We start from the raw sequence: 13,435 nt of genomic DNA on the forward strand, positions 1-13,435 counted from the left end.
CAGAAACCAAAGCACTTATGCTGAGGAAACCGAAATGTGCAGCACAGCCTGCGGAGAGTTAATACCTCTGTGAAAGCTATCGTGCTGGAGAACTGGATGTTCGCAGCAGGTCCCCTCATCTCCCAGCAAGGGCGTCGGGTGAAACCTGCGCACGATACAACAGTGCCGGGACGGACCTCTCGCCTTCCCGGTCCTGGTGCCCTCATCTACTTGTGTCATCCTCTACATCCTCTCTGTCCTCTCCAAAGCAGGAAAAAACTTCCATCTGGTGCAAAGACGCCTTAAGAGAGAGGGGAATCCATGTCTCAGGGTGGAAAGCTTCCTGGTAGGACTCCCACTTTTCTAATTCAGCCTGAAATCTTTTCCAGCAGCGTTACAGACTATGGTTAATGACTGGAGGGTACCTCTGAATACCAACGCATTTTAGCAACATATTTATGAAGATCTGTGTGGCGCTGGCCATCTCTATGTAGCACTTTAAGCCATGAAATGCTAGTCTCACTTTGTCCCTTCTCTCGCTTTCACTGTAGATTTTTTCCACCTGATGCTCTCTTTGCATGGGAAACAGTGCCTCAAGTCATTTTGTCCTCTTACCATCCAGACTCCTGCTAAAAGTCGATATGTGGCATGCCAGCTTCTCTAAAGTCCAGTGTCTCTCAGGACAGCCTACAGGTGTCCGTTGGAGATACAGGAACTGGAACGTCATAATGTGAGAACTTGCCATTTACCAACTGTGGTGGTCATTGTTTTCTTTTTTGGGACGAATCATCCCACCAAGTCTGTCTTCACCTGTATGTCTCCTGTACCTCCACTTTCTTGCGACTCATTTACTTTTCAGACTACAGTAATCCAGCTGAGGATGAAACATTGATTTTTACGTTGTGGTGTTCTAGTGGATGCACACACATCCATGAACAAAAATTACATTCATAGGCTTGTCTTGTTTCCTCCAGACTTATTCTTTAGTTGGCAACGTGAATGGGCAGCTTATTGACCAGTATGGATCATCGGTGAATCCTTAACAACTGTAGTAACGTGCTTTTTATAGAATTTGAAGCTCCCCCTTTAGAGCCTCTCCTGCCATGTACCTTCAGCCCTTCAGAAGAAAGTCCTACGGAGGCACATCAGGAAAGAGCGTGTGCTCCTAGGAAAATACGAGTCCTCAGTCTATCGGAACATATTAAGGGTTTGTTGAACCATCAGTCAAGTCTCCATCAAACCTGCTGTCTTTGGGCCTGATCCTGCATGTCTAGAAATGAATTGGTGCTTTCTTAGTGCTCAGCTGAGGGAAGAAAAAGCCCATTGTAGTCTAAAGAGAGCCCGAGATTGGAGCTCATTATGCACTGCTCGTCACCGCATAAGGGAGTCTTGTTCCTTCTGACAATCAGATTGTGGCCCAAGCTGTAAAGCTGCTATAATGTATTTTCATACGCAGTCTCCCCTATTTGTAGAGTTTATAGCAAAGACTATCAACATAACTAATGTTAGCTTATGGGATGCCAGAATGAAAGCAACTATTGAGCTCTCTAACCATCAAAGGAAATACAGACCCCCTTACTCTGAAGCTTTGATTTATATGATCCCGAATCGACTTACACAGTAATAATACTCTATTCTTTCTTTTGGGCCTCAGACCTTCAAATGGGGCCTGGACCTAGTATTTAGTGAGTTTGTGTTACTATGACAATCTTTTAAGTCAGACGTGAGCTTGATTTTTCCAGGAACAGATTGCACAACTTCTGCACTTCTTTTTGCTCACCTCCTCAGCACTTTCTTGAGCTTTCCAGCTCCCTGAATTTTAGTCTCGGTAGTGAAGAGCAACAACCAAAGTGGATTCGGCTCCACCTCTTATCCAAATAGTTGTAACCTTCCTTTATACACATTTTTTAAATGGCTAGCAACTGATTTAAAAGTGGTTGCATCTGCCTTCCTATCCAGGCAGGTCTGGTTTTAAGAAGAGCCAGCACTGAAAATAATTAGTCCAAGACCAAAATCTTCCTATATTTGGTCATTGTTACATCTTACCCCTTCCCTCCTCCGGCAGACTCAAGGATCAGTGAGTTTGATTCGCTGTCTGAGGAATTACTGAGGCTGAAATGAACATTTTACAGCAACAGATGCTGAAATGGCATACTACCAAAGACGTGAAGCTCAATTAAAAGGTAAAATCATTTTAATTTAGCCTTGTCCTTCCTGGGAAGCATTCGGTCCTAAAGAGCTTTCAGCTCCTTCAGCTTTTGATCCTAATGTGAAAACAGTGACCAACAGGAAAAACCAAAAAGCCTGGTTTTCCACACTCTAGGATCAGTTTAATTTTTCTTCTAGATAGCATATTGGCATCTGAGCTCTATTTTGAGTGTTGCTATTTCGGACGACCATAAAGTGCACTGCATATTTTGTGGATGTATTTTTGGAGTACAGGAAATTGAAACTTGATTCTATGTAGACCATCATCATAAACATTTCTACTGTATAAAACCGTCTTTATTCTAAGAATCTCAAAGTAGTTACAGCAAACATTAACAAGCCGGCATCTGTCTTTAAGGGTGGGCAGGAAAAGAGCACGTAGCCTGATTTGCCTAAGATCAGTCAGGTTTGTGAACTACAGCATCTCGAAGAATTATCCCTTTGCCTTGGATCAGGCACATGAACACACTTCTCTCAAATCAACCATAGTATGCTAGACAGAAATTTTGTCACCTTTTTTTTTTTTTTTGCAATAGCTGCAAGAAGGAGGATTATTTTTATTCTGGCAGAAAGCTTGCTAATATACATAAATAACCCATCATAATTTTTTAAACTAATTCGATTTGGCAGAATCAGTTCATGCCAGATCGATACTTTACATTAACCTAATACAACCGCTCAGTGAGAGACCTGGAAAGAGAGCCAAAGTTTGTCATAACAGTTGTTTTGACAGGCCATGGACATACTTTGTTGTTGATTTTATTTGTCTGTCACAGCTCTCCCTCTGCACTCTCAGAAGGAAAAAAAAAAAAAAAGCATTCCCAAATAAGATCAAAAGCCAGAGACATTTTGTTTTACTCTCCTCATTTAAAAACAAAACAAAACAAAACAAAACAAACCCAAAAAAAACCCAAAAGAAAAAGAATTAAATGGTGCTGGCTAGTCACGCTTACAGACCACATGGATGTGATTCAATACTATTCTTGAAAACTCAGAAAGCAATGTCTGAAGGGATGAGAACAGTTGAGCCAGGCAAAAAGACTGGGAGCTGCAGATGAAGCCTTGAGAGGTGGCTGAAGTCAGCCCAACCCTCCCTGCACTGAAACCAGACGTATGGTCCTCAGCGTGGAGAAGTCCGACCAGCTCTGAACACACCAGACAAGTACCCAAGTGCTGACGCTGGAGAGATCCCTTCGACGTGCAGAAGGTACCACCTCTCCTGCCACATTTGGGGTTTTCGTGGCTGGAAAAACCCAAAGCAGCCACGGGAAAAGGATAAATATAGGACATTCTTCTTAGCCGGTTTTAGGGCAGAGATGTGACACGGGTCTATAATGCTGTGATGTCCCAGCCATCCAACCTGCCATCTCCTTGGGGAAGCAAACTCTCGAGGACGCAGCCTAATGCAGTGCAGCCCTGATACCCCCCCTGCCCCGAAATGTCAGTCCTGATGCTGCTGATATTGAACCTATGGTTCATTTGGGGAAAAAACCAAAATGTCATTTAGTATTTAGCCTCTGTGCCTGCAGGACGGCCACTGCATGGCACGTATACATCTGCTTGCAGCCCTTACCGCAATGCCAGTCTTCAGGATACATTTGGTGAAATAAATGTGTTCTCTCCACAGAAACAGAAAAAATAATAAACTGCAAAAAACCATGTATTTCCCTGTTCTCTGCTTAAGGTTGCTTTGTTGGGTTGGATATCCCTGTGTTTTCAGCATTCACAGTGTCTTTTCACAATGAGAAATTGCAGGAAGAACTAACTATACAGAGCCACCTTTTTTTTAAAAAAGCATCTTGATTAAAAATTACAGTCCATTACCTGGTGCGTGCAGTGTACATTAAAGCCATTTGTAATGTACTGCTTTCTTAATTTCCAACATACTTTACTGTATCCAAAATCCACTTAATATAACCCTGAAATGATTTTGTTCAGTTACGCCCATAGCCAAGTTTTGCCACATATTTTGGATTATACGTGTATTGACGCATAATATATATTTTTTTTTCATTTAATTTACAATTTTGCCAACTGTACGGCTGTACACTTACATCCTGGGTGCCAGAATGGACCGTATCTCTTCTAATTGGATCAAACCAGAGAGGAAAGATGACTATAAAGCTACTCCAAAGAACATTGTAGTGCTATATTTAGACACTGATAGGATCATCCTCCTCACCGGAGTTTTCCACCCGCCGTCCGGTTGTGTTGGTGTAACAGCATCGGGACCACTTCACATCTCCAGTTGCTCACCCAGCGCGGATGCAGAAGGAGGGAACCCTATCAGCCCACCAGCCTCCAAAGGTAGCACGCGCGTGGTCACTGAAGTGACGTCACGACCACCCTTCCTCTGACGTCAGCCAGTTGGGACAGACATGGCCTTCTCTGCCCACAGGGCTATAAATTCTCCCTTAAGTCCCGTCATTAACCTTCACGATGGGGAAGTTACTCTCTTGCCTCCAACCACTTAAAAAGCAGTGTGGGTGTGCTGACTTCTGGAGTTCTTAATTAATAATTGTTCTTCTCTCTCCTATGACCCCCAAATATCTGTCAACTGTAAATCAGGTCTCTTTTAATTAAATTCAAATTTTTGTTCTTTTCCACTCAATTCTTACTTCTTTAAAAATAATGAACCCTAGTATCACGCATTTCAGTCCTCCGGTAAAGCCTCCTTTCTTAAAGAATTGTGACCAGGAGAACCGAATATATAATTGTCAGTTGAACACGTATTGTATTTTCTATCCCAGGTCCTTAAAGTGTTTGAAAAACATTAATCCAAGGAAGCCCCTCAGCACGAAGTCTACCTTTAAATCATGTTAAAAAAATCATAATCCACAATATTACATCTGCTCCCAAGTTCCAGCATCGATGTTTGTGATTTTACAGCCACACTTTCCTAGTTCTTTTAAAAATATTTTTCTCTCCCCTGCAGCTGTGTGAAAGGCTCAGGCAAACCAGAGGAAATAGATTATTTATCCAGGGAACACAGTGAAACACATACAACTTAAATGGCCTGATTCTTGCCCTTCCTTACTTTGGTGTAATACAGTGTTATTTCTCTGTGTGGGAAAGGTAGCAATTGCACTAACCTCAGTGAAGGACGAAGAAGTATCAATTCGGGGCAAATTACAGGAGATTCAGACCCATTGGGTTATCAGCTGTAAATACTCTTTTTTCCTTCTCTCCCTCCACACTCCTCCTCCACTCCCTGCAGTCTTTCACTCAATCTGAGCTGCTCTTTGTAAGAACAGCTCTGGAAGTTCAGAAAGTTCTTGGAATTTTTATTTTTTTAATCTCCATACCATTTGGATGGTGTTGAATATCTCGTTCCCTGGTGCACAGACATGACCCGTTTCTACCACGAACAAATTTGACCTTTTCTCATGATCATCCACTGCCTGCTGGTATATATTCATGAGTAAAAATAACTCTTTGCAAGCCCCTGGGCATTAAGGAATATAGAGGTTCTGAAACGGATATGTGAACTCCAGCCCATATAGATAGCTCAGCTACCCAACACCGGCCCATTCCTTTGCTTAAAAATTATCTGTTTTGGCAGAAATATCATCTTAAAGGTGTGACATTGCTCTGAAAAAATAGTAAGATACTCTGATGACTGTTCTGAAATATTGGAAAAATTGTGAGCTTTATCCATGGAGCAAAGTCAAATGAGAAAGAGAATGAGAACGCAGAATTCGGATTGCATCCACGCCTGAACTCCTGGTATTATTTAGCTCTTGTTTAAACAAGGGAAAAGTTAAAAGTTCATTGCAGAATCGAACTAACATATAAAGGTGGATTTCCTTGATGGTTTAAATTAAGGAAATGTCATCATTATAATGACCCAGAGCTTTTACATTTTGGTTTTGTTTTTTTTTTTTTTAATAAAAGCCTGATTCCTTGAGTCAAGTTATTCGGTAAGAAAATTCACTTTTCATTCCTCTTAATGGAGTAAATATCTGGGTAACTACTGTTGTGCTTGTAGACAAAAATCCTGAAAGCACGGTACAAGATAAAAATTGTATGCCTTTTTACTGGGCCAATTAAAGAAAAAATACACTTTTTTTAAACTTTTCCATCTCACTGCTTAGCTCTAACGCAAACCCAAACTGTATTTCTGCCACTCTGTCACAGACGACTTCTGTGGCACGGGCAGCTCTCTTAACTTACATAGGTCTTTAATTCTCCTAACCTACCAAAAGGAAGCAGCATTTATCAGATATGTAAGGCCAGAAGTTCAAAAGTGCTAAGGCAACTAGTAGGAAAGGGCTAGCAAAAGCTCAGATCAGCCAAACGACTTTCTTACAAGCCAGTGGACAAAGTCCAGGTCTTCAAAGATGGACAGCTATTGTATTACCCATTTCGCATCCCAAATACAAATCCAAGAAGACCTAAGGGATGGGCAGCTCAATTCAACCTCGAAAATACAAAGAAGTAGGGGGAGTGACCCTTGAGGGGCATTGACCTCTGTCTCCATGGGGCCACCACGGCAGCTTGCCTTTTCTGTAAGGAGGATGCTATCTCAGGGGCCTCAGCATGAAGCATCACATGGAGACGTAAGGCTGGTCGCCGGGTGGTAAAGCCATGGAGAGCCTCAGCACGTCTACGGGAAGGAAAGACATCCCTTGTGTGCAGGCCATGCTTAGAGCACGCCTACAAAAAGACACCGGCTTTCCTCTGTGCTTGCTCTAGGTTCCCAAAGGCAAGAACAAACACTGAGTTTTCATTTCAGTAGCCTGCTCGGTAGCAACTCTGTGGCTTTGTGTGAAAATAAACATAGCAGAAGGTACACAAACCCTGCATTGTACACTCTACCTGGTAAACAATGTCTTTGGCTCACTAAAGCTGCCTGGGCCTGGCTTTTGAACGACTCTGAAAAAAATACCCCATGTATTTCTTGTAACGTCTGTAGTAATCCCTTTCCTTGAGTACACAAAGTACATTGCAAAGTTACAAACCTCACTCAGGAACAGAATGAGCACATACAAGATTATAAACAGCTGATTTCCAGAAAGCGGCTGAGTCTGATATTAAATATGTAGGTGAACGATTTTCCCAAAGGTTCTTTTCCAGTAATGAAAAATTATGTCCAGTACTAAAGAAAAAGGGTATTGGGGGAAAAAGAAGGAAGATGGTGGACTGGAAGACAGGAGCTGAGTGATAACCCTGGGACAAGACTCAGTGAATCCCTGAAATGGGGTTAGTGGATACGGAAAAAAAAAAATGGCATAAAAAATTCCATTTTTTTATTCTGAATGGGTCCTACTACCCAGAAAGAAACTCTATGCTCATGCAAGTATGAACAAATGATCCTCTCCTGTGGTTTACTGGAGATGTCTACCCGTGGGATGGTAAAAGCCTTGTTGGGTCAACTAAGACATTGACGCTGTAGTCACCAAGACCTTCACCGGGACTGCCCGTGCCCAGGAGATGCCCCAGTGAGCCTGAAACCATCTCGGCTGGGCCGACGGGAAGCTGTGACCTCCCGGAAGGATGCTCCATGTGCTGGGCGAGCTTACCTTTGACACAGGCCTGAACCTGCCCGTACCACTCCCCGCAGCTATCGCAGAGCAGCGTGAACGCCGTCTCCTTGTTGCCCATGACGTACCCCTGGGCACAAACGTACAGCAGCTCGTCCCCCATTTCAAAGCCGGTGTGGCCGTGCAGGATGGTGTGGGGGAAGGACGGCGGGTCCCCGCAGGGCTTGTCTGAAAGGAAAAAAGAAATGAGATCATAGACACCCTGCAGTAGTCTTTAAATGCAGTGCAAACAGCAGTGCTAAAAGAGTTTCCCCGAGGACAAACTTACACACGTCCACAGAACTCACATGCCTCATCTGACTCGTGCCCTTATCCTCCCTGATAACTACTTTCAGCTGTAAGTGGGAAGGTATCTGTTGGTCGGTAACTGTGATGTTATTGATGCGTAACGGTGATGCATCTAAAGGGGCTTTGTTTCCAAGGAGTCAGCCCAGGTGGTCAAGCTGCAGCTGCCTGCTCCTACAAAGGCTAACAAGGGCTGGGGTAGGTTGGGGCTGGAGAGCATCAGCTTGGACACTGTCATTTTTCTTAGCTGCAGGAAAGCTTGTGAAATTGTTTAAGACTGGCACTTTGATGTCTACTACACCGTAGGACACAGGCAGAGGCTGAGCGATGACCCAGTCCGCGTTCACAGAAAGGAAAGGTCCAGGCGGACACTAGTCATTTTTCAGACCATCTCTAATCTTCTAGTCTTTTTCAAAATAAGAAATTCCTTCCCAGATACTCAAATGTCCCCTATTTTAGGTTAGAGACACCCTCAAATAAATGCTCATTTGTGCTCTTCAACTTAGCGACACCCAGGGGTAACACAGCTCTGCTCTCTGTGAGAATCAGAAGAGCTAAATTTACCAATAAATAATAAATAAAATCTAACAAGCTGTTTGATAATATTTCTGCTGACAGCATTAAATGTCAGGAACCAAAAATTACTATAAACAATAACAAAACTGATTTGAGTTTTTTGTTGCATGAAAGAAGTGGAGTGAGGAGGCAGACAGACGGACAACCGCCAACACCCGTGTAAACTGAACTTTAACTCTCTTTTTCAGGTTTGAGCAATCTTGGCTGTTGTTAACAAGGTGGGTCAAGACCTTCTAGAGAACTTCCAGGCACTGCAGTTTCTCTCCTCTCAAAGGTCTTCCTCTCTCAGAAGTGCCCTTCGAGAGGGCTTTGCCATGTCCCCTTTTCCTCCAGATTTTTTACTGCCCCTTTTGGAACAGACACCTCTTGGTTACAGAAAAACAACACAAACAAAAAAAACTCCTATCATGCAAGAACATGTTTTTACCAAGAAACCCAATGGACAAAGTGTCAGTGTTGGTACAAATAAACACTTTTATATTCTTTCTCAAATCTGGGATTTTTTCTCAGTGGCTCTAGAGCCCTTATTGACTGTGGAAGAAAAAACAACTGTTCCACTTGCCAAAGTGGCTGAAGATTCAAAACCTGCTTTTGTCCTGACACAGAACAACCAAACCCGAAAAGGTTAACAGGTTAATCACGTTGGCAAAGAGAAACTTAGGGCCAGGTCTGTGTTCTAGTATTGATCTCTCCTGTTGAAACAGTTTGCCTTGGTACAAAACCCTCGTTACGTAGTTGGCTAAGCAAAGATTATGTTCCCTGGAAAGACTTTGGTTTGGAAAAAGCGACCTCCGAGACTGCTCCTAAATGTGCAGAAGGAGAAACGTCTCCGGAGAGCACCCTTGCTACTTTCCCAGAGCCTCCTTTCCGGACGGCGTCAGCACGAGACCTTACAGACAACTTCTCCATTGACACCAAGTCACGTCCAGGGTTTTCAATGGGCGACAAAAAAGCCCATTTTTTTTCTGACAAAAAAGCTTTTTTTCAATCTACCTTCTGCAAAAGCTCAGGTTTTCCTGCTTTTGCCCCAGGGACATTCTGCAAGATCCCTGTGGGTCCCGGCTGCAGCTTTTCCCATCATCTCCCCACTTCTGACCCCGGCATAGGTAAAGACATGTTTATTTAGAAATACGATGTGTTTATGTTGCCAGTTGTTTACCTTGCAGAGAAATGAAAACCTTACCATAAACATCCACGCTCTGTGAAAGTTCTTTCGGATCAGACTTTTGGAAATTGTCTGATAGACCTGGCTAACCACTTGCCAACCGGGTATGCTGAAAAACATCTGCCACTCATTTGAGGGACATGCTACTGAAGTCAAAGCTTTGAAGTCTATTCTCCGGACTGTACACATACATATATACTGTCTAACACCTTCAGAAGTTAGTGGGAGTTATGCACACACACCGACAGAAAAAACAAGCTCTTGAGGCTACACAAAGCTCAGTTTATGTACAGTCTTATGGAGGCTTGGCATCCGAGGAAGTCAGGAGCAGTTAGCAGCTAATGCCTTTCCTGTGAACTGGTCGGATGAATAGAGACTGATGTGGATGAAAGGAATCAAAAAATATTTTATTGCCTCATAGGAAGGCTACAGACCCCTGCATTTCATGGACTTTATTTACGTAGCCACTTCCATCAGTACAAATGGGAGCTGTGTATCTGCTCTGAGGGAAGTATTGATCCCAAGGCTGTGTGGGACAATTATATGTCAGAGGGTATTCTTTATCTACAAAGCCTTGCTTCTTAATCCTGTGGCCAGAGGAGGCAGAAAAGTAACACTTACATTAGTTAAATATGGCAAACACATTCAAAAAGCACATTATAACCTTCCAGGAAAGAAGAAAGCTGAAGGGAGCTTTACCGTAAAATTTGGCAACAGGCATGGTAGAAAGAGAGATCTGGCTGATGTGTGAATAGAAAGAAAAGCAGAGATTTTAAAGATGTTCATCCATGAACACTGTACGGGGAACTTTTGACTCTTCATATGAGACTTTGTAAGGTCGTGCCTTTGCTGCAGAGCATGCTGAGTGTCAGCTCGGGCAAGCATAAGCCAAAGCTGATATGCTGCCGGAGCATCCTCACGTTCCTACGTCTGTTTTGCTGCTGTCCTCTCCTGGGTAAGACGTACAGGGATTTTCTGGGTTGCAGCATCTTACGGCTCCTCGTCCTGCTGCAGTCCCAGTTGCCATGACAATTCCTGCTCCGTCTTTTGCCAAACCTCTCCTTTCTGGTACACGTACAGACGTGATGCCGGCACAGCAGCTCACTGAACGGAGCCACTTCTGGGGACAGGCTTCAGGTTTTTGTCTGCAGCCTTTGTACCAGGAGCTGGCAAAGCACGGGCTTGTTTGGAACAACAGCCTGTGCTTAGCGCTGGCAGTCAGGCCATTTTCTTGCTGGAAGAGAGGAGGCAGATCTGGGCCACGAAGCGTGACAGAGGCTGTGTTGGCAGCAGCTCGTCATGTAGAGGAACAGTCGTGCTCTTTGTTAAGGTACCCCAGGGGTTGCCTGGTGTGGGGATGCTGGTAGATGAGGACTGGGCTCCTCCAGTGCTGAACTCACCATCTGGAGCACTGCTCTTCCCCTCATCTGCCCTCCTGTAAACCAGCACATTTTCTCAGTGCTTGCTAAAAAACGAGCCCAATGCATGCTTTCCAGTAGAAAAGCCTGATGTGCTTGGTAACTCGGGCCCTATCCAGCAGATCCCGTGCTCTGCCTGCTTGTGTCCAGGCTTGGAAACCTGGAATCTGGTTCTGGACATGGTGACCGTCCCTGAGTTTGCCACCTATTGACAGTGAGGTCAAACACCTAACGGGGCTCCATACATCGAGAGCTGACCTCCAGTGAGCAGGGATGGATTGGGTTACACAGCGAGACACCACAGCCCAGATATAAGGCAATGCTGAAGTCCACAGAAGATCCTCCTGTCAGCAGTAATTTGGCACAGATTGACTCCTGGAGTGAAAAATCACCACCACAGACAATAACAAACTCAATATACCCGGGCAGAAATCAGGATAGAGTCAACATCCAACAAATGGATGGGAAGAAGCGGCACGGCAAAGACATAAGTGTTGAGTATAGCTACGTTAGGGCTAGCCGTGACTCCGGTTACAGACCTCTTAGAGACTCTGTAACTGTTTTTTACAAGGGTCTGAAGACGCCTCTTGTTAATTGAGTTAGCACATTCAGCCGTGATTGCCTTCTAGGAACTGTGGCCCCTCTGAAGAATAACTTTAATTCCAAATCATGTGTGGAAAGGAGTTTGTGACAGTTGACTCTGGCAAGGAGTCAACACAAGTCACTTTAAGAACACAACACCCCTCCTCCCCAATCCAGATTCCTCCAGAAGCATCTTCTTGATTTAAACAATAAGCATCCCATCAGTTTGTAAAGATTTTTGTGAGATGTCTTGATAAAATACTGTCTGCAGAAAGGACAGCCTAAGATCAATGCAAAAAACCCATCAACATGAAAAAGATGCAGACTTCATCTTCCAGGCCACCTGGCAGAACTGGGAATCTACTGAAATCTGATTATCTCCAATTGCTACTTTAACTGTGTCCTGTGCTCTGGAAGCCGACAGGAAACATCCCCGTTGATGTAAAACATCTCCTGTTACAACCGCCCAACTCAACGGAGTTTTTCCAGAGAGACCGCTGGAATTTATAGGATGTCGTCTTGTCATTAAGAAACTGGAAAACGCAACTCTTAACGCTCAGCCCTGTGCAAGACGAGTGTGGATGTTTGTTTTTCTTCTTGATTGTAGAGACACTAAAGTACATGGAATTTTTCTTTTTGGATAAAAATACCGCGTACAAAGAACCAAAACTCACTCATAGCCAATGTAAGTGCTGCTTGTAAGCTACTGATGTTAGGATGCCAATACCTCTTTGATCAGACAGGACTTGTAAGAAGTTATTAGTTTAAATGACATCACCAGGTAGCTGGAAATTCCCTGTCAGCAATATGCAAAGCTCTGGAAAAGAAAGCTGTAGCAATGAAAAAATGAAAAACTTCGTAGCCACAGCAAAGCATGACAAACACAAAGAAATGTTTCAAATACTACATAAAGCAAATTGCATTTTGATTGCTCTTGTAAAGTATGCTTAACGTATTTGCTGTAAAGAACACACTAATTTCTTTTTTTCTTACTGCTGAAAAAGGCAAACTGAAATAGGTACATAATCCGTCAAGCTTTGATGGGTATCCGGAGCCAGCAGTCATGTTTAACAAAGTTTGATTTGCATTTATGCTTACACTGCTACAAGTTGCTGCCTGTTTCATTTTTCTATGGTGGCAGCAAATCAAAGCCTTATGGAATAGAGATCTTACTTGTTGCCTGTAAATACCAGTGGGTCACCGAAAGAAAGAACCAGTAAAGCTTGGGAGCTATTAGCAAAGAGATCTTTCCTTTGGTGCATTTGAAAAAAAATATAAGGAAGGGAACCGAGAGGATTATATACATATGAAATTGAACGGTATGCGGTCCTACAAAAAAATAAGACTGGTAGGAAAAATTCCAGCTCTCTGTTTTTCTTGCTTTATCTTTTTAATACTTTGAGGCATTTACTTATAAGCTTTGACAGAGAGTAAATACACGCTCTGCGGGCCAGGTCTGACTTAGGTGTGATACTCCATTTTCAGAATGGGCAGAATCAAATATATTTTTACGTAATTTTTGGCACTTGGGGCTAAGAGAGAAACTTTCTGATCTCGGCCGATCCTGAGCTGGTACAGAGCTGTCCTCCTGACTCTAACGGCTGCATAAAGCATTTGTTTCCCAGACACTGAGAAGACACACTTCTCTCCTCTTCGGAACCCGCAGCCATTCACAGCCC

The 13,435-nt window shown here is 43.5% G+C and overlaps 1 protein-coding gene across 1 annotated transcript in view; it reads right to left on the reverse strand.

Moving 5' to 3' along the window:
* Positions 1-13,435, reverse strand: part of SUSD5 (sushi domain containing 5) — a 40,699-nt gene that overhangs the window by 2,966 nt on the left and 24,298 nt on the right. The window contains exon 4 of the mRNA XM_009695563.1: positions 7,710-7,898. Within this exon, the coding sequence (XP_009693865.1) occupies positions 7,710-7,898 (189 nt within the window). The remainder of the gene's footprint in view (positions 1-7,709; positions 7,899-13,435) is intronic.

The sequence above is a fragment of the Cariama cristata genome, unplaced genomic scaffold (assembly GCF_000690535.1).
Source record: "Cariama cristata isolate BGI_N322 unplaced genomic scaffold, ASM69053v1 scaffold7512, whole genome shotgun sequence".
Taxonomy (NCBI): domain Eukaryota; kingdom Metazoa; phylum Chordata; class Aves; order Cariamiformes; family Cariamidae; genus Cariama; species Cariama cristata.